The sequence below is a fragment of the Herpailurus yagouaroundi genome, unplaced genomic scaffold (assembly GCF_014898765.1).
Source record: "Herpailurus yagouaroundi ecotype Mexico unplaced genomic scaffold, PumYag 530, whole genome shotgun sequence".
NCBI lineage: Eukaryota > Metazoa > Chordata > Mammalia > Carnivora > Felidae > Herpailurus > Herpailurus yagouaroundi.
The window spans coordinates 7,410,181-7,431,905 of record NW_024412747.1 but is presented as its reverse complement, the minus strand read 5'-3'; the positions used below and the strand labels follow the sequence as shown (position 1 = coordinate 7,431,905).

The following is a 21,725-nucleotide window of genomic DNA, read 5'->3' as shown; positions in this document are numbered from 1 at the left end:
ACATATCCGCCTCACATTTAGAGGCTAAGAGAAAACAATCCCCCACAGCAAGGAGCCTGTCACTTGGGGATCCAGGGGAGATAATGTGGCCATAGTGCAGTGGCATTGAATATGGATAAGGATGTGACAGGCCATGCTTAAAGTTTGGTGTCACATTCAAATGACTGGGTGAGAGGTGAAAAGGAAACAAAACATGAATTCCCCCTCTTGGCATCTCACGCAGATTCACTTAGTGGTTGGTCTCTGCTCAGCGGTCTGTCTCCTTTTCTCCCCATTAATAATCATAATCAGATATCCATTATTGGTTTTCGGCAACAGTGTAATAATTGCTTTCCCTCCCTTATTTTCTGGGGCAGTCGGTCTGCTGGTGAGAAAGGGCAGTTGTGTAATCGTTCCTTCCACGTAAACGCCAAGCAGTCCGTTGTGCCCCGCAGATATTGATGTCAGCCGGTTTGCTCTCTGGTGGAGCGAAGGAAGCAAATAATTTTATTGTGCTATTTTTAGACTTCAATTTGGACCTCAGCCTTTATGATACTTTGTGTACCAGGGATAGAGCTGTGGATGCACAATTCAGCGGCAAGACACTCCTCTTTCTACCAGCCCTGATAGACTTCCTTTCTCGGACCAGACCTCAGCACCGCTCAGTCACGTCGTCCCCCTCGGTGGCTGCAAGCGCAGCCAGGCCCCGAGGGCTGCGATGTGCTCCGTATCCACAGCGTTTGCCGGTGGAACCAGCAGCCACCAAGACTTCAATTTGCCCGTGAAGGTTTCATCTGATCTTTCATATGCAGAAAATATTCAGGGCCACACAGACTCTCTGTAAACACAGTGAGTTCGCCTGCCCACCCTTGCTTTGCCAGCCAGTTTCTCAGAGGTGGTAGGTGAAAGCCAGAATGAGGGAAAACTCTTTGCTGGATTTCCTTCTGAACAAACAAGAAGGGCTCAGACAACTGGGGACGCCAGGTTATGTTTTCTTGCAGCATTGATGTCGGGCAGCCTCGTAGCTCTTCTGTATTGTAATGAGCTCGTCCACAACTCCAAAGGGATCTTAAAAAGTGCCAGGAATACCTGCCTGAGCTTGTCTTGCGTCTTGCATATCTTGTCACGTGCGCTAAAATTCAGATCATTTTGTGGCACGCTGAATTCTGTGGGTGCACACGACTTGCTGATGCAACTGGTCCTGGCGACTGAGGGTGCGGGCTGCGGACCAGCAGCACTGACATCACCCGGCCGTGGTTAGAGCACAGCGCCTCATGTCCCGCCCTGGCTTAGGAGCCAGAACCTGCATTGTCACAAGGTGTTTTCTTTTCTTTTTCTGAAATCACAAACCTTTTTTAGAATCGCACAATATCCGTAGAACCGATTCTCCTAAAAGTGCACCCAAATATAAGATCTGGCATCTAATTTCTTCACTCAGCAGACTCTGAGGGCATGCCCGGTGGAGACCCCGAATGCCGTGGCCCCCCGCTCTGCCGACCTTGTTGCTATTTGGCCGTGATATGGAGTCAGCCTTCACTTTGATGCCTGGATCTTGTACATCTAAGGAGCAGCAGCCTCAGGGACAGTCACCTGTTGGCCTCTCCGGTCCCTAGCTTCCCTGGGCTCTCATTTTTCAGTCCTTGCTTTCGTGTTCCTGCTTGGTTACTGTGCTCTTTCACTTTCTCCTCCCTCAACTTAGGGACAGGGACTGAGTGTTTTAGGATGACTGTGTGGTGAGACCTGCCAGTGGAATGCTGTCACTACCAAAGTTCTGCCCCACTCACGTCAGGCTCTGGAGAGTTCCGGAAGGGACCAGGTTCTCCCACTCTTTCTGCCCACGGCAAATCCAGCTCGTTCTGGAAGCTCATCCCCAGTTCTACCATGTGCTTTGATTTCCCCCGATGGTGGCCGAAGGAAACGCAAGACAGACTGAAGCAAACCCTGGGAGTCAATCTGTTCACCCACTGATTCCTTTGTCAAGGCTGTGCCCCGACCTTGAACAGTGTTGCCTTGGGAGTGAATACATGTGGATGGTTACAATATATGATACGTGTCAAAATAGAGGTGTGGACGGAAGGCCGTGGTTAATCCCAAGGGAGGAGTAACTAGCTTAGTCCAAGAGGAGTGAGGGAGAACTCCAAGGAGATGAGTTGGGGTTCATGGGATGAGGAGGACAGTGCCTGAGACCAGGGCTGTGGGATTGATGACGGTCAGAAGAGAGTTGGGAAGAGCAAGTTGAGGAAGTCACATGATCGGAAGTGAGAAAGCAGGTGGCCATAACAGTTCGCTCATAGCTGCTGCGCCCTGTGGGACAGACCCAGCCTGTTATCCTCTCCATCCCACAGTCCTACCTTGATGGATGAGGAAGCATGCACAGCGGGGTTAAGGAACTTGCCTAAAGATGCACAGTTGCATGTGGTAAAGCTGGGCTTCGAGCCTGCCCAGGGGCTCCTGCACTGGTCCCCCTGCAGAGAGCACCCCTTTACCTGGAGGAGAGGGCCTACAGCCCGCCCCCCTCCCCTGCCCCGGGACTCAGGACAGGCTGGCTTCCCCCCTCCCTGGGTGTCTCATTCTTTCCACCCATTCTCACTGCATCAGTGAGCAGCAGCCATTCCCAGTCACCATGTGAGCTATGGGGGAGAGAGAAATGAGTATTTCTCTGGGTTGCCTAGTGGTTCTGTTGTGTGGGAATCTGAGCACACCGCACACGAGGCATTCCCCTTCTATCTCAGAGGAGCCCACCATTCCACTGCAAGGGAAGAGAGCCCCGGTTACCTTGACAGATGACACCAGAGAGCAAACTCACAGGCAGCCTGACAGCATCTCCTTCCCGGCCAAGGCCCACTGCATCCCGTGCAGGAATCCTGGGGTGGGGGCAGGGTGGGAATTGGGGGCAAGACTGCTTGGGAGGAAGGCAGACGTGGTCACTGGGCACCACTCCTTACCGTTGTCACATTCCTCTTCCTGCCCTGCCACCTGTGTGCCCGAGCTGTCAGCTGGAGTTCTAGTTTCTCCCTCCTGCCCTTTGCTTCTCGCACCTGTGGCCTGTATGTCACTTGTGCAGAAGCCACCCTTAAGCTCCCTGAGCCAGAGGTAGACGTTGGTCGGTCCCGTCTTTGGTTTTGGGCGCGAGCTCAGCCTGCAGACACACGCCCCATGAAGCTGAAGATCACTGGCGCGGATCCTTTTTCAAAGTCGCAAACAAGGCTCTGCCCCTCGTAGGCAGGCTCTTCACGGTCTCCTGAGCCACGACTATTGTCTGTTTAGAGGAACGTTGCCACCTTCTCGCCCGTCGATAGGGAATACCAGACGCCAGGGAAAGCCCATCTAAGATGCTCCACATAACTGGATTCCACGGTGGCGTCGGCCTGGCTCCAGACCCTGCCGCCTGCACTGTGCTGCCCATCGCCCCCACGTAGGAGCATCGCGTGTGCCTAAGCAGCTTTTACTGTTCTGCCTAGGACCCCAAATAATCTGGGGACATTTCTGTATCTGCTTTTCCCCACAGCCAGATACACGTGTCTGCCCAGGTGTGTGGAATCCTCCTGCCCCGATTAACACTTTGGGCCGCACATTTGTCAGATAAAATTCTTGGGGCGTGAGCTCTTCCCCGGGTCCGTCCTCCGTCCGCTCTGCTGACATTTATTACCGAGATCTCTCTGGAAAGTGGCGTGTTCTGGGAGGTTGGCAGGATCATATATTTCACCTACGGTGCCGGCTCTGGTCTGACCAGTCCCTTTTCATTCCGAGTTGAGCTACTGGAATGGACCCAGGAGATAAGCCGAGGGGTGATTTACAAGCCGCGGGCTTTCTTGTCTTGCTCCTGTTTCCCTTTAAAATTCCTTGGCTGCCCTCCCTGTGGGCATGTGCTTCCATTTATCCCGTAGCTCTTGGGACTGAATGCAGCCTTGTATTTCTGAGGAGCTCTGATTAGGAAGCCACTTCCCCGACTTCCAGCTTGCACTGATCAAAACGTGGTCCCCCCAAACCATGACGCGGATTCTGCAAAGCGGGGGTGGGGGTGGGGGGACGTTTAACATCGAGGTTAAGGACTGTGCAAAATTTGACAAAACGACAAAAGGGAAAGAAGTGGATACTTTTTTAAAAATTTAAAATTTATTTCTTGTTATAAAAGTAAAGGATGCTTGTGGTTTCTTTGAAAGGAAAAAAAAAAAAAGAAATACAACTGAAAGGGGTAAAATATAGAGTCAAAACCCCTCATCCCTCCCCCAATCACGAGGAAACAAGTACACCGCTCTGGAAATATCTCACTCCCACATAGGCCTGTGTGGATATATATGCTTGCCCGTTTGCTCTTTTAAAAAATTCAAATGAGAGGCACCTGGCTGGCTCAGTCGGTTAAGTGTCTGACTGTGGCTCAGGTATGATCTCATGGTTTGTGGGTTCAAGCCCCGTGTCGGGTTCTGTGCTGACAGCTCGGAGCCTGGAACCTGCTTCGGATTCTGAGTCTCCCTCTCTGCCCCTCCTCCCCCACTTGCACTTTGTCTCTCTCGCTCTCAAAAATAAACATGTAAAAAAAAAAAAAAAACTGAAAAGAACGCAAGAATTCGAACGCGATCACAACAGAGTAGTATTTGTTCCGTGCCTTATCTCTTTCCGCTTAATTTCCCTTGGAAATATTTCCATTTTAAAAGATGCAGTCCAGCCTTCTGTTGCGAATGGTTGCATGGTATGTAACAATCAGTGTGCTTGCTTCCAGTTTTCTCCATTTGGTTTCCAGTTATTTCTCCTGATGCGTTTACTGTTATCTTTCTTTTGTTTGTCTGGATACATTTGTAAGGTAAATGCTTAGAGGCGAATCGGCTATCTCCAAGTCCAGGTGCCCTTGTAATTTTGTCAAATATTGCCAAATTATATTCCTTACAAAAGGGTGCTGATTTGTCCGCCTCCCCCTGAAAGAGTGAACGATACCACTTTGAGACTTTCATTTCCCAGACGGCACGTCTCTGCCTTGAACGTGGCCAGTCATCTGTTCATATATTTATTGGCTGCTTGCATTTCTCTTCTGCTACTTCTTCCTATTTTCTCTTGGGATGTTTGCTTTTTCTTGTACTGGTTTTCAAAGCTCTTTGAAGGTTAAAGAATTTGACTCTTGTTTTGTTTTTTAAAGTTTATTTACTTATTTAGACAGAGATAGCCTGCATGAGCTAGGGAGACGCAGAGAGAGAGAGAGGGAGAGCGAGAATCCCAAGCAGGCTCTGTGCTGTTAGTGCAGAGCCCAACGTGGGGTTCAAACTCACGAACTGTGAGGCTGTGACCTGAGCTGAAATCAAGAGTCAGATGCTTTAACAGACTGAGCCACCCAGGTGCCCCACGGATTTGACTCTTGGTCTATGTGCCACAGGTTAGAAATATTTTTTCCTGGGGCGCCTGGGTGGCGCAGTCGGTTAAGCGTCCGACTTCAGCCAGGTCACGATCTCGCGGTCCGGGAGTTCGAGCCCCGCGTCAGGCTCTGGGCTGATGGCTCGGAGCCTGGAGCCTGTTTCCGATTCTGTGTCTCCCTCTCTCTCTGCCCCTCCCCTGTTCATGCTCTGTCTCTCTCTGTCGCAAAAATAAATAAACGTTGAAAAAAAATTTTTTTTTAAAAATTAAAAAAAAAAAAAAAGAAATATTTTTTCCTAATAGGCCATTTGTATTTTAACTTTCACCTATGGCATTTTTGCCATGTGGAAGCTGAAATATATGATTCCAGATTTAGCACATTATTTTTTCTTTTTCCTTTCTGACTTCCAGGTTTTGTTTCTTGCTTAGGAAGTCTTTCTCCACTTCAAAATTATAGCCAAATAATCTAAACTTTCCATTTAGTCATTGCACACAGTAGAAGCCAATACTGCTCTGGCAAAGTTGAGTGGCAGATTGAGACCCTACCCTGAGACTTAAGTTTTAATGTGGTCAATCCACTGGGATCTCTTATCAGGAAAGCTTTTCTTCTATTAACCTTTATTAGGATGGATTTTTTTAAACTTAATTATTTTCTTTGCTTCAAATTGGAGGAGTCCTTTAAATGCAACTTTCCTGAAAGTTCATTCAGTCAATTAAGTACTTACTGAGTTCCTGTTATGGTTAATACCTTGCTAGGCTATATGCTTCATAGGATTAAAAAAAATAAGTCTGAAATAGTCTCAAACCTCATCAAGTATATACAGTAGAAAAAGTATCTGCACACACAACCCAGACATCAAGGCACAGTGTAGTAACAGTCTGAAGGGTACTGTAAGATGCCATGCGGGTTCAGAGAAAGGAGATATTACGTGTGGTGCGGGGATCGGGGCAGAGTTCTTTATTAAAGTGACATTTGAGATGGGTCTTGATGAATTGGTTGGCTTTTAATGGGTGAAGATTTTGAAGAGAGGCATGAGAAATAGTCGTCTGTAATTTGAAACTTGGGCATTTGTCCTGGGAAGAGCAAGTGGACCACTTTGCTGCCATCTGTGAATGCACAGAGGGACAACAGGAGAGGAGTCCAGGGCAACCTGAGGCCATCTTGGGAAAGAGCTCGAAGGACTTTACTTTCCATTTATAGCAGGCAACGGGAGCCACTAATATTTGTGGAGCAGTGGTGGAGAGGACAGATTGAAAGAATGAAATATTGGAAGGCAGAAAAGCTCATCATTAATTGTAGCTTTGCTGGGGGTGAAGAAATGAAATGCTTAATTCGGGGTAGCAGTCATAAAGGGGAAAGATGGATCCGAACAATATTCTCAACATACAGTGTATGGTTGGATTTGGGAGTTGAAGGAAAGAAGCACATCACAAGTGACCATGATTGCTGGCCTTTATTCAGTTGACTCTTCTAACATGTAAGTGCCCAGTATGTGTTACACTCTGTGAGCCATGAGGAGCAGAGGATTCGCTGTGACAGACAAGATTCCCACTCTCAAGGGATAGAATTCCAACGAGGCGAGGACACCAAATGAGCCAGGATGAGGCAAGAAGAGAGACTGCGGATAGAAGCAGAGAAACTAAGAGGAGAAGTGGTTTGATGGGGCTCCTGATGACTTTGACTTCAGGTCTTGAAACTGAGTGTTTAGTGCTTGTTCCAGATAATTATCTACCTGATTATTTCTGGGGGTATTCTCTTTCCTTCTTCACCTGGTGTGTACCACGGAGTGATGCAGGGGGGTAAAAAGTAACTCGTTACTTAGAGTTTTAAATAGATGGCAAAGGTGGAAGGACTTCTGGGATCCGTGGCTGTCTGGCTCATCCACCATAGGAAAAGGAGGCTGATCATGCTGGTGATCAGAACATCTCTTTGATTTCTGAAGATGCCTTAATTTTCTCACCTGGTGAAACAGAGGTCTGCCCCAGCACGTGTTTACTTTGTTCACTGTTGGGGCGCCTGGGTGGTGCAGTCGGTTGGGCGTCCGACCTCAGCCAGGTCACAATCTCGCGGTCTGTGAGTTCGAGCCCCGCGTCAGGCTCTGGGCTGATGGCTCAGAGCCTGGAGCCTGTTTCCGATTCTGTGTCTCCCTCTCTCTCTGCCCCTCCCCCGTTCATGCTCTGTCTCTCTCTGTCCCAAAAATAGATAAACGTTGAAAAAAAAAAATTTACTTTGTTCACTGTTTTGTGGGGCATAGCCCGGCTAGGGCTCGGGTAGGCAGTTCTCCCTTGGGATTGTGACATGAGGTGGAGATTCTGGTTCCATCAGCTCAGCTGGGCTGGACAGGCAAGATGGCTCACTCACGTGGCTGGCAGCTGACAGTGGGCATCAGCCGAGATTGCACCTGATGCCATTGACCTAGTGACTCTACGTAGTCTCTCCCACGTGACGATTTCAGAATGGATAGACTTCTGCCATGGCGTTGGGCTGCCCTCAGAGCAAGGCTCCCAAAACATCTGGTGAAGGCTGCAGGGCATTTTCTGACCTAGCCTTAGAAGCTGTGTGGCATTACTCCCCCTATGACCCGTTGATTACGAGAAAGTAAGGCCAGACCAGATTCTAAAGGAGAGGGCGTAGACTCTACCTCTCGACTATAGCAGTGTCAGAGAATTTGAATTATGTTTTAGAACCCACACAATGTAGCAGCAATATCTACTTCTTAAGGTTGTTTTGAAGATTAACAATTCTCAGGACAACTCCTGACCAATAACTGTTAACAACAGCGATGATGGCAGTAGTGATAGTGATGGGGATGATGATGATGGTTGGTGATGAGTAAACTGCATCACCCTTCTGCAAAATACCTTTTCTTATTGCTGGCCGGTTGACTCTTGGGTGGAGTTAATCATTGGTCTCAACCAGTCTCTATTTTTTTTTTTTAATTTTTTTTTCAACGTTTATTTATTTTTGGGACAGAGAGAGACAGAGCATGAACGGGGGAGGGGCAGAGAGAGAGGGAGACACAGAATCGGAAACAGGCTCCAGGCTCTGAGCCATCAGCCTAGAGCCTGACGTGGGGCTCGAACTCACGGACCACGAGATCGTGACCTGGCTGAAGCCGGAAGCTTAACCGACTGCGCCACCCAGGCGCCCCAACCAGTCTCTATTTTTAACATTGTAATCATAAACTAATATGGACCTCAATGGTCACATCTTGGCCATCATGTACCGTGTACGTTTTCAAGTGATTTTCATTTTGTTAGTGCCTCCTACAATTCAAGATTTGAGAACTTATGTACTTTTTACTGTTATATATTGTATGTATCATTTGTAGCTTCCTTTTTATAATCTATCCTGTGAGATAGACATAAAAGATGTTATTATATTACAAATGTTGAAGTTCAAATTGAGATAAAGTGTTTCCCAAAGGTCACCAAACCTTTGTAGCGGAGGCTAAACTCCAGCCAAAGTCATTTGACTTTGGTTGAATCAGCTTCGTGTTTGGTCACAATTAATAGGAACGCCAGGTCTAAGTGGCTTCAACAAGAGTAGGATGGGCAGCTGGGTTGATTGATTCAGCAACTCAGACTTGTCATCAAAAACCAGATTTTTTCCGTTTCTCTGCTTAGCTATTTCCTTTTCATAATGCATAGGCTTTGTCTATAGGCTGATTCCATTAGGGTCATTAGACAGATAAGGGTGATTCTTTGCTCATTGCTACTGGGAGAGAGAGTAAAAACTACTCCCCGCCTGCCAACATCCCAGCATGGACCACAAGACATGGTTCAGCTCTCTGTGTGGCCAACCTCTGAACTATAAAGGCTTGTCTGGTAGAATATTATAGGTTGATTGCTCTCAACTAATCAGTCTACCTGAAGAACTAGGGAGGAGTCACCATCCAAAATGTCCTAAAGGCAGGGGGGAGGGGAGTGGCTTACCTGAATACTACCTAAGTTCTGTTAGGAGAGACCAAAAGAGGAGGACATGTTGGCTCAGCAAACAACTGTGTCTACAACAGTTTCCTAGACAAACACTCTTTCGTATACTACATGTCCTTCTGTCATATTTTCAGATGGCATTTTGCGAAGGAGGCTAAAACGTTTAAAGGTCTTTGTTCAGTGAAGAATTGTGTTAATTTTTCTTTTTTGGAAAATAGAAGACAAAGGAATACAATGTAAATATTCCTGGTAACAACAGTTTTGTTTAAAATTAGAGATTAAGTCATTGTTTCCCAGGGAATGAAAAGGTTTCAGAAGTATGGGGACTGTCGTTGTTTACACAATTTGCAGTGAAAGTATAGTACCATTGGCCATTCATGTATCGGTTTGATATTTTATTCCATTTTGGTTCTGTAAGAAAACCTGGTTATCTTTATAAAGTGTCCAAAGAATTTGGTAAAACGCTAATGCCTTTGAAGTAAAAACATGAATAAGTCAAGAAAGAAAGTCTGGTACCAAGAACTGAAACTCTTGATGTCTGTGTTAGAGTTCAGTATTTCCATTCTGAAAAGGGGTGGAAGCTTACCTGCAAACGTCTTGCTCCTTCCCTTACCATCGTTCCCCATAAATAACACACACAGGTCTCAGTTCCATAAGGATTCAAGCCATGATCAGATGATCTGTGAGGCCTCATTTTACTTCCAACCGGCAGGAGTCAGAGAAATAATGAATTTCAATTCTCTATTCAAGAACTTTCCCCCCAATACTGAAATTGTATCTTTAAATTGCCTCATTACTGGTTGTAAAACATCACCAAAGACCTCGCATAGCTCAAGGAGCTGTGAGTCATTCATTTAAGGGATTATTATTAATGACTTAATTACTCTCCTGTGCAGGAATAGCAAAACATCTCAATACTTTGAAATCAACCATTACTCTCTTTAGCACAAATGAATTCAGTAAAAGGGTATTTAAAAAAAAATTTTTTTTTTAATGTTTTTATTTATTTTTGGGACAGAGAGAGACAGAGCATGAACGAGGGAGGTGCAGAGAGAGAGGGAGACACAGAATCGGAAACAGGCTCCAGGCTCCGAGCTATCAGCCCAGAGCCTGACGCGGGGCTCGAACTCACGGACCGCGAGATCGTGACCTGGCTGAAGTCGGACGCTTAACCGACTGCGCCACCCAGGCGCCCCAAAAGGGTATTTTAAAAATCTAAAGCTTGATGAAATTATTACATGGGCTATAATAAAGCACTGCAATTTTATATCTACAAGATTTACTTAGCATTCAGCATGAGTCTCTAAAATTGGCTTTGTAGACTTTGAGACTTTGATGTGTGTCTTCCGGGAGATATTTCAGGACAAACCCACTTTCACTCAAAACTACACAAAATGTATTTTTCAAATAGCAAAGTGACATGAACTTACAGTATTCAGATTGCTGTAATGTAGAAAGTTGCTGATGGAAGCAGCAAGCATTTTTCCTTAGTTATGAGAGCTGGGCTGCTGGATCTTTCCCTTGAATCCAGCCCTGCCCTCACCATTAGAAGCCAGACAGGCTGATGGATCTGTCAAGTTAATAATAGAAATAACTGAGGATCCCTCAGGCAGATGGAGGTGATTTGGTCCCCATAGAGGGAAGGAACAGATAAAGTGGAGGAGAGGTTTTTAGGCATGCCCTTTCCTTTCTCTCACATTGCCTGGGAAGGCCCGTGCCTACCCCATTGCTTCTGGAAGCAGACAAGCACCTGCCAAGTGGTGAGGCAGGGAGAAAGAACTAGAACAGTAGCCTCGGAGAAGCACTGCTATGGGAGGGCATCAAAGAGAGCTTGGATCTTGAACATTTCCCGAGCCCTCCCTGTTTCCCGAGGGGTGGGTAATTACAATCGAGGGACCCCACGTGTTCCTGCAAGTGCAGGAGCACAGATTGTTACACCAGAGACACTTCTCCCTGAGATGGTGCCCCACCCACGACATACCCCTATTAGGATGGGCACCAATTAGGGCTTTGACATTATCTCCTCTACAAGGACTCATTACCAACCAACGCAGTTAATATGCCTAAGGAAATCTGAACACATATGGAAAAGAAATGAGACTTATTAGGAGGGTAAGTGCTTTAAAAGTACAAGTGGAAGGACTTATACCTGACAAAGCATAATTAGACACTACAGCATGATCAATAAACATACTAAGTCTTTCCCAAAGAGAAGGGAGGATATTGGAGACATGAAGTAAAAGAAGAAGTCATAAAGAAACCCAAATGGAAATTTGGGGAACGCAAAACATAAAAGTTTAAAAGAAAAAAATCTCAGTATGTGGGATGAACAGCCTAATGAATTCAGCTGAAGAACCAATTAGTGAGCCAGAAGCTATCAGAAGGTATTTGGAGGGCATTAGGAACAGAAAGGAAGAAGGAAAATAGAAAAGATAAATTAAGCAATACACAATAGAGTTATTTGATCAGCAGTCATCTAAAAAGAATCCCAGAAGGAAAGAAAACAATAGAGGGGAGGGAGGAAATATTTGAGAGACCAGTGACTGAAAGTTCCCCAGAAGAAGGAAAAGATACAAGATTTTAGGCAGATGAGCTTGATCGAGTACAGAACAGGACAGAAAAGGGTGAGGGGTGGAACATCAATGGGTTGTAGTTAAAATTTGTGTATAACAGAGAAGGAGAAGACTCTAAGAGAAGATCATCAGACATTCCCAATAGCAACACAGTCTGCAAGAAGGCTGTGGAATAATATTTTCAGAGTGTTGAATCCAAAATATTAAGCTATATTATTATTTAGTGTTTAAGTATAAAATAAAGATGTTCTCAGACCTGGAAGTCCTTAAAATGTTTGCCACACCTGGTATTCTTTGACACATTCTTGGATGACGTATATTAACAAGATGAAAAATAAGTCCAGTATGAGGTATGTGAAAGAGGGCATGAAAAATACTTAGTAAATTTTACTGTTGATGAAATAGAAAACTTACGAGAAAACAGAAATGTGTCTTAGTAAAAACCTAGAACTAAGAGAGCCTCAATATATATACCAATATGTCATCTTGGAGGTGGGATGGTGGCAGCATGGAAGGGAATTGATGGTAGGCGAAGGTGTGGCCCAGGTGTGCTCATTCTACCCCATCTAATGGGATTCCCTCAGACAACATAGGTGAGAAAGCATCAGCAGCACAGGGGGTAACCTGCTAATGATAAGCACACGGGGCCGGGGGGTGCTCTCCTTTCCTGCTGGCCTGAGACTCCCCTTCCCTCCTAGAGATATTCAGTGGCCTGGCCTGGGGAATCTCCTTTGTGCCTTAGGCAGTTCAGCTGGGACCAGTGGAAGCCCTAATGGGAGCAGATATTTTAAGCAGATAAAACCAAACCCAAACAGCTCTCCCTAAGAAGATCACAAATTCACTGCAAAGTCTCTTAAAATTAAAACGTAATTGGAACCATTGCCCATAAAAGCAGAACAGCACCTGTGTGATAAACCTACCACGATTATTGCCTTCTAAAATAAAACATTTAAATAGGACTCAGAATCTCATAACGTAATGGCCAAATTTTTCAGGATGCAATCGAGAATCCTTCGTAATAATAAAAACAGAGGAAATCACAGCTTGAATGTGAATAAAACAATTACTTGATGTCAACATGGAGATGAATCAGATGTTGGGATCACATGACAAGGATTTTAAAGCAGCCATCAAAAATGTTTCCATAAGGAGCTGCAAATTCTAAAGAAGAAAATGTTGGCAAAGAGGGAGCAGTTATATAAAAGGAATTGAGTGGAAATTATAGAACTGAAAATACAAAAACAGAAATAAAAAATCTCACTGGAAAGATTCAGTAGTTGAGTGGAGATGACAGAGGACAGAATCAGTGAACTTGAGAATTAACCCAATGTGAACAAAAGAGAATAGACAGAAAAAATAATGACCAGAGCCTAAGAGACCTGGGGGACAAATAACAAAAAGTCCAACGCCTATCATTGGGTCCAAGAAGGAGAAGAGTAGGCTAAAAAATTATTTGAAGAAATAATGGCTAAATACTTCCAAAATTTGGTGAAAGACACAAATCTACAGATTCAAGAGCTAAGAAAATCTCCCCTCCCATAGAATAAATCCAAAAATATCCATACCAAAACACATCAGAGTTAAATCTCTGAAAGCTTATAAGACTAAGAAATAACCTTAAAGCAGCCGGACAGAAATTGTATATTACCTGTAGGAGAACATCAATTTGAATAATGGTGGATTTCTCACCCGAAACCATAAAAGCCAGAAAGAAGTGGCATATTTTTCAAAGGATGAAAGAAAACAACCCCCAATTCTATATGCACAGGCCAAAAAAAAAAAAAAAAGAAAAAATGAACTTCAACCTAAATCTCATACTTTATATAAAAATTAACTTAGAATGGATCATGGACTTAAATGTAAAATATAAAGGTATAAAACTTTTACGAAAATATAGGAGTAAGTGTTGGGCTAAATTTCTAAGACTTGACACTAAAAGCATGATTCATTAAAAGGAAACACTGATAAATTGGACTTCTTTCAAATCCCATGTGAAGAGGATGAAAAAGCAAGCTACAGACGGAGGAAATATTTGCCAACCACGTATCTGACAAAAGACTAGTGTCTAGGATAAAGGAAGAACATATTCTTAAAATTGAATGGTAAAAAAAAATCAATACAGGTAGGAAATAGGCAAAAGACATGAACAGACACCTCATTGAAGAGGGTGTATGGATGGCAGATAAGTACTTGAAAAGATACTCAACATCCCTATACATGAGAAAGATGCCACTTAAAACCACAGTGAGCTACCACTATATAACTATCAGGAAAAAACCAGCAATAGCCCCAAATATTACTGAGGGTACCAAGAAACTAGATCACTTACACATTGCAGGTAGAATTGTAAACTGGTGTGGTCCCTCTGGGAAATAATTTGGCAGCTCTTTAAATCTAAATACGTAACTACCATACAACCCAGCAATTGGACTCTCGGATGTTTTAGAGAAATAAAAATGAATTTCATGCAAAAACCCATATGTAAATATTCACAGAATCTTTATTCATAATATCTCCAAGCTGGGAGCATCATAGATGTCCTTCAGCAGGTGAAAAGGTAAACAAACTGTGGTATAAGCATAGCATGGAACACGACTCAGCAATAAAAAGCAAGGACATAAGCTGAATGGAAAATCCAGTCCCCAAGGCTGCATACGTTATGATTCCATTTATGTAGCATTTTTGTAGTGAGAAAAATTTCAGGAATGGAGCACAGATAGTGGTTTCCAGAGTCTGTAGGTGGGGGGCAGCGTGGAACAGGTGAGGATGGTTATAAAATGTGACCAGGGATCCTTGTGGCTGTGGAATTGTTCTATATCTTGGATGTGGTGGTGGGTACATGAACTTGCACAAGTGATGAAATTGTATAGAACTATAGACACACTCACTGCCCACCACACACACACACACACACACACACACACACACACACGTGAGAGGAAGTCTGAACAAGAGCAGTGGATTGTACCAATGTCTGCTCCCTGGTTGTGATAATTGCACTACAATTTTGCAAGGTGTTACCATTTGCAGGAAACTTGGTGAAGAGTCCCTGGGATCCGTCTGTATTCTTTCTCACCATTGTATGTGAATTAGATAGAAAGAAAAAAGAAGGTAGGAAAAAAGAAATAAAGACATAAAACTTGTTAAAAAGTAATAATCTTGGCTTCATAAATAAGAAAAATAGCAACAATTACACTATAATTACAGTACTTGTGAATGCGTGGTTTAAAAGTGCTGATCCCAAAGATAAAATCCCAGAATGGATTTTTAGAAAATTCAACAAAATGTTTTGTGCTGGATTCATTTTCAAAAAAAAAAAAAACATAAAAGTTGAAAATAAAGGATGGTATGTATCTAATCCAGGAAAAATTGAACTAAAAGTATGTTTGAGTAACAATTATAATATCAGGCAAAACCGATTCTAAGGCCAAAATATCATACTAACACATACTAACACTAACAAAGTATCATACGAACAAATATCATACCAACACAGAAGATCATCATAAACTGAAAAGAAGCAGTAGAAAATTTAATGATTGGAAAATATGTCCAACATCATAATCCAAAAATACATAAACCAAGGCTCCTGGGTGGCTCAGTCCGTTAAGCGTCTGACTTCTGCTCACAGTTTGTGAGTTCGAGGCCCACATCGGGCTCTGTGCTGACAGCTCAGGGCCTGGAGCCTGCTTTGGATTCCGTGTCTCCCTCTCTCTCTCTGCCCCACCCCTACTTGCTGTTTGTCACTGAAAAACGAATAAACATTTAAAAAAATTAAAAACAAACAAGGGGCACCTGGGTGGCTCAGTCCGTTAAGCATCCAACTTCGGCTTAGGTCACGATCTCACTGTCTGTGAGTTCGAGCCCTGCGTCCGGCTCTGGATCCTACTTCAGATTCTATATCTCCCTCTCTCTCTCTGCCCCTCCTCTGCTCATGCTCTGTCTCTCTGTCTCTCTCTCTCTGTCTCTCTCAAAAATAAACATTAAAAAAAAGTTAAATAAAAAAAATGAAACAAACAACGCCCCCCCCCCCAAAAAACATAAACCAGTCAATAGAACTATGGGAAGAAATAAATGAATCAAGAATTATAGGAAAAATTTAATTGTAGGAAATGTAAAACACTCATCTTAGAAACTGGTAGATGAAGCAGGTAAAAACCAGCAAATGAATAAAAAATTTTAATAATGTAATATGCCTCAGCTTTAGATGCAATAAACAGAGCACTGATTTCTTTTGGCTACATGTGGGACAGTTACTAAGAACTATCAAGTACTAGGTGGTAGAGGGAGCCTCAATTAATTTTATAAAGTTTATTCTTGACCATTATGCAATACAATTAGATATTAACCTAACAAAAAGGGATCTGAAAAAAACTCTTCTATCTAGAAATTGAAAAGCGTACTATTATTAAATGGTCATTGAGTTAAAAGGTAATCATGAGGAAAGACAACGAAAGCACTAAATATAAAGTTTGTGGTCAAATAATGTTGTCAATTCTGGAATTAGATCTGATGCAGTTACAGGAAAATATTAAAAATCTATAAGTTTGACAGTAGATATAAAGATGTCTGTGAAATTATTTCCCATATTGCTCTGTATATTTAAAATATTCAATAATTTTCAAACTTAAACATGTATTAGACATGGTTAAATTATAACTCAGACAAAAATTTAGAGCTTTAAATGTAATTCTCAGAAAATTAAAATGGCAAGAGAGGAAAATAAAAAATAAAAGGAAACCAACAAGTTAAGCTTTAACAAAGGAAGCTAATAAAAAGATAATAAATCCAAAGAAATGAGAAAAAGGAAATAGAAAGATAAGATCAGAAATCAAGGAAATAGAGAACAAAAATCAATAACAAAGATTAACAAAGCAAGGGTGTTTCTTTGAAAAGATTAATAAGATAGCAAACCTCTGATAAGACTAAACAAGATAAATCAGAAGAGTAAATAAATAATGAAAAGGAGAATTGTCTTTATACAGGAACACACGTTGTTCTAAAAATAATTTTTGGAATTAGGAGCAAACATTATAATACATACGAAATCCATTAGAAAATGGATTGATTTCTATAAAGGAGAAAATGGGTCAAATTGGACCCAAGAAGAAATAAAAAATTTAAGCAAGGCTATAAACATAAAGGTATTGAAGTGGCAATAAAATATCTCCTTCAATAAAAACCGTAGAAAAGGCACGGGGAACCTGAGAAAGGAATAAATAGGAAATGGATATGAAAGGAAAATTCATAGGAGAAAACCTGAGTGGCTATGAACCAATCTTAGTGGCGAGATGAAACCTTAAGATGCCACTTTGCACCTGTCAGCCTGGCTCCGATTAGGAAGCTAGAGGGTGAGTCTAGCATGCCCAACGGAGGACCATCGCTTCTCACGTGAGACTCTATTCTGGCTCTTGCTCTTTGCTCCTTGTGCCTCTCATTGTCATCATCCCCTTCCTCCCCTAAGTAGCCGCTGTCCTCATTTCTAACACCATGGATTAGTTTGGCATAGTTTCAAGTACAAAATAAATGCAATCATAGTGCCTCCTCTCTTATCTTTTTGTTTTCTCCCAGCCTTGTGTTAATGAGATCACGATACTGTTGCCGACTGTGGTAAATTATTCTCCTTCTTTGCAGTGTGATATTCCAACAAATGGATACCACACCATTTGTCCATTCTTCCATCGACGATGTTTGTTTTCTCTCCCAGGTTTTGGCTGTTACAATCAATGTTGTATGGTCAATGTACACGTTGATCTTCATTGTTCATGGATTCTGTGAATTTGCCTGCTCACTAAAATTTATTTGTAACCCTGAACTCAATACCTGCAGCGCTTTCACTGTCATTCATAGACATGCACAGAGTGGTGAAAAATTCGAGTCACCTGACGTGCATGTTCCCAGCTGAGGTCAAACAAGGCAATGCTCTGTCTTCTTACAGTTCTCATATTACAAACCAGTGTCATTCTCAGGGTCTACTTAGTGTCATGTTTTTTTAAATTTTTGCACTTTTTCATGGTAATTTCACTATTTAAAATGGTGCCTGGGACAACTGGGTGGCTCAGTTGGTTGAGCCTCTGACTGTTGATTTTGGCTCAGGTCACGATCCCAGGGTCGTGGGATTGAGCTGTGCATCAGGCTATGTGCTGAGCACGGAGCCTGCTTGAGATTCTCTGTCTCTCCCTCAGCCCCTCTCCTCTGCTTGCATTCTCTCTCTCTCTCTCTCTTTAAAATAGAAAATAAAACAAAATGAAATGAAATGAAATGAAATGAAATGAAATGATGCCCAATCTGAATGCTGAGGTGCTGTCTAGTTCTCCTAAGGGCAAGAAGGCCGTAATGTGCTGTATGGAGAAAATAATGTATGTCCAGGCATGAGTTATAGTGCTGTTGTCCATGAGTTCAGTGTTAGTCACTTTCTAAATAAGGTGTCTTCAAACAGAAACACATATAACAAAGTGTTATATATTGATTGGTCGATGAAAATGCTGTGACCAGAGGCTGGCAGGAGCTTCACCCTGCATTTCCCTGGGGAGCACCTGTTCAGTACTGGCTAGGTCAGCAGTCGTGGTGACTTTATGGAACATAATCACCATGAATATGAGAATTGACAATATATGCATTTCATTGAGTACATACTTAGGAGTTGCATTGCTAGGTCTTAATGATTGACATGATTTCAACATCAGTACATCCATCAAAGAGATTTTAAAGACACTGCATTCATGTTCACTCTCATCATCAGTATGTGAGCATACTAATAGCTCCGTACCTTTTCTGACACTTGGTATTGTCAGACTTTCAAATTTTAGCCACGTTGTTGATGTGTAGTCCATCATGTTGTGGTGTAACATGCATTTTCCTGATGATTAATAGTGTTGAGCATGCTTTCATCAGTTACTTACTGGCCATTTAGAAGTCCTCTTTTGTGAAGTACCTGTTTCGGTCTTTGCCTTTTTTAAAAAGTGGGTTGTCGGGGCACCTGGCTCAGTCAGTCAAGCGTCCAACTTCAGCTCAGGTCATGATCTCACGGTCTGTGGGTTTGAGCCCTGCATCGGGCTCTGTGCTGATGGCTCAGAGCCTGGAGTCTGCTTTGGATTCTGTGTCTCCCTCTCTCTCTCCACCCCTCCCCTGCTTGTGCTCCCTCTCTCTCTCTCTCTCTGAAAAATAAACATTAAAAATAAATAAATAATGAAAAATAATAAATAAAAAGTGGGTTGTCTGTCTCTTTCTTATTGACTTGTAGGAGTCCTGCTATGTTTTCAAATCAGTCCTTTGTTGGTTACATGTGTTACAAATAATTTCTCCTACTCTGTGGCTTATAATTTCATTCTTTCAGTGGTGTTTTTTTGTTGAGTATGTAAGTTCATGATATAAATGAAATCAAACTTACCATTTTTTTCTTTATGGCTTGTCCTTTTAATATCTCATTTAAGAGATCTTTGCTTACTATGAAGTCATAAAGATGTTATCCTACATTATCTTCTAGGAGTTTTGATGTTTTAGCTTTCACATTTTGATGTACAATCTACTTGTTTGTATGATGTGAGCCAGTAATCATGATTTGATTTTTTTCCTATAGTAATATTCAATCAACATAAGTATAATACATTGAAAAACCGTACTTTTCCCACTAAAGAGTAATGCTTTCATAATGTGTCATTCCTACCCTTTTACTTGTCATCTGTTTGTATTCTTATTATTTTTTTTTTTCAACGTTTATTTATTTTGGGGACAGAGAGAGACAGAGCATGAACGGGGGAGGGGCAGAGAGAGAGGGAGACACAGAATCGGAAACAGGCTCCAGGCTCTGAGCCATCAGCCCAGAGCCCGACGCGGGGCTCGAACTCACGGACCGTGAGATCGTGACCTGGCTGAAGTCGGACGCTTAACCGACTGCGCCACCCAGGCGCCCCTCTTAGCTAATATTTTAATAATGTTGCTTCTGTCTCATTCTTTTGCCATCAGAATTCATCATTTATAAATGTAGGCTTTAAAATAATGATGATTAATATGCCTAAGAAGCTGGAGGGCATGATAGATCATTTAAACAGAGCACCGAAATGTAGAAAAGAAAGTGAAATAAAAAATGTAGAACTGAAAAGTAATTGAAATTGAGAGCACAATAGATACATTGCATAGCAGATTAGTAGACATAGTAGAAGGAGGGGTTGTTAAAGGGAAGACAGATGTCTAGAAAATATCCAGCCTGAAGCTGAATGGAGAGGTGAAACATGTTTGTTTTCCTATAAAATCCCAGATTTTTGCTTTTTCATGAAAAATCAAAGTTTTTGTGAACATCGAGCCTATATAATCCTTCAGTTGGAATTGAAACTTTAGTTGGCCTGGGCTGATAGAGCGCTGTCTGTAGTTGGATATATTCTTCCCATTAGCCGGAGTCCACTCTTCCTTATTTCTTTTTGCCACTGAAGCTGCATAGCTGTTGCCATGGTTTATACTACCTATGCACTGCTTCATTCATTTACGTTGGCTGAGTGGGTGTTGGTAGGGGAGTGTGCGGGAGGGGAGGGACAGTCTAGGCATATGAAATAGCACATGAAAATGCACTTAGCTGGGTGAGTTGGACAAGCCTGGGGACTCAAAGGAAGCCGGCAGGGCTAGAGCACAGACATGAGCAGAGGCCGTGTTGTATTACACCAGATCCAAAACAAGTAGCTGCGAAGGACCAAGAGTTATTTCACTGTTAACTCGACGGTACACATATTTGGCCCCTCTCTACCTTCTGGTGGAAACAGTCCATCACTATATAAAATTCAGTTGTTAACAGTAAGAAGACTAGCTAACTTTTAGCCAGGTAGACAGGCTATTGAGTTGGTAGGATGAAATGTCACTGAATACATTTTCATGCCTTCGTTTCCCCTGGGTCTTAGCTGCAAGTGTCCACTGCTTGGAAAAGTGTGGGAAGCTGACTTGGAAGCTTGTCGGTTGCTCATCCAGAGCCTACAGCTCCGGGAGGCCAGGAGCGCCCTGTCCACAGAAGAGGAGAGGCTTATAGAAGACTCAGGGGGAGCTACCGGTCCAGCCACTCCTGCCATCCCCTCCAGGCTCCACTCTGAAGACGAGAGGAGGATCCCTTGGCAGGCCTTCGAAGAGTGGCAGGTTCACCTGACCGCATCTCTGCACTGCGCTGGCAGCGAACAGAAGGAGGTCTGTCCATCCCCATAGCCCCAGCAGGGGGCCTACCCTGAGGGGTACTCTGGATCCCCCCTCCAAATGGGAACAGTAAATATTGGGAGGGCGACCCATCGAACCATGCAAACTTTTGAAGGTATTAATAACCCTGGAATATGATTACAAAATAACGTAGAATCTTTGCGGAAGTTTAAAATACAGAAGAACAAAAAAAAAATCACTTTTGACATATTTAGTTCTATGTTCTAATTTAATGGCTAGAGTTAGAATATAAACCTGGTATATAATTACCATATATAGCATATGGCATATATGTCACATATAACATATAATTATTGCATATACTATTACATATGTCACCTGATTTTAATTATATATTTAGAATCTATATATCATTATTTATTAGAATCACATTTTCAAATATACGTACATATCCCTTTGTTTTGGCCCAAACAAGGTGGTAATGGGCCTTTATGCTCTTTGTAATATGCTCTTTTCATTTCTTTAAATTTTTTTCCCGGTTTATTTATTTATTTTGAAAGAGAGAGCGAGCACCAGTGGGGGAGGGGCAGAGGGAGACAGAGAGAATCCCAAGCAGGCTCCACACTGTCAGTGCCGAGCCTGATGCAGGGCTTGAACTCCTGAACCACGAGATCATGACCTAAGTCGAAGTCAGATGCTTAAGTGACTGAGCCATCCAGGTGTCCCATGCTCTTTTCTTTTTTTTTTTTTTTTTTTTTTTTT

The 21,725-nt window shown here is 42.8% G+C and overlaps 1 protein-coding gene across 2 annotated transcripts in view; it reads left to right on the top strand.

The window, feature by feature from the left end:
* DISC1 (DISC1 scaffold protein) overlaps positions 1–21,725 on the top strand; it is a 355,616-nt gene that overhangs the window by 307,292 nt on the left and 26,599 nt on the right. For both annotated transcript variants that reach the window (XM_040464923.1, XM_040464922.1), the window contains one exon: positions 20,720–20,996. In XM_040464923.1, coding sequence (XP_040320857.1) covers positions 20,720–20,996 — 277 coding nt within the window. The remainder of the gene's footprint in view (positions 1–20,719; positions 20,997–21,725) is intronic.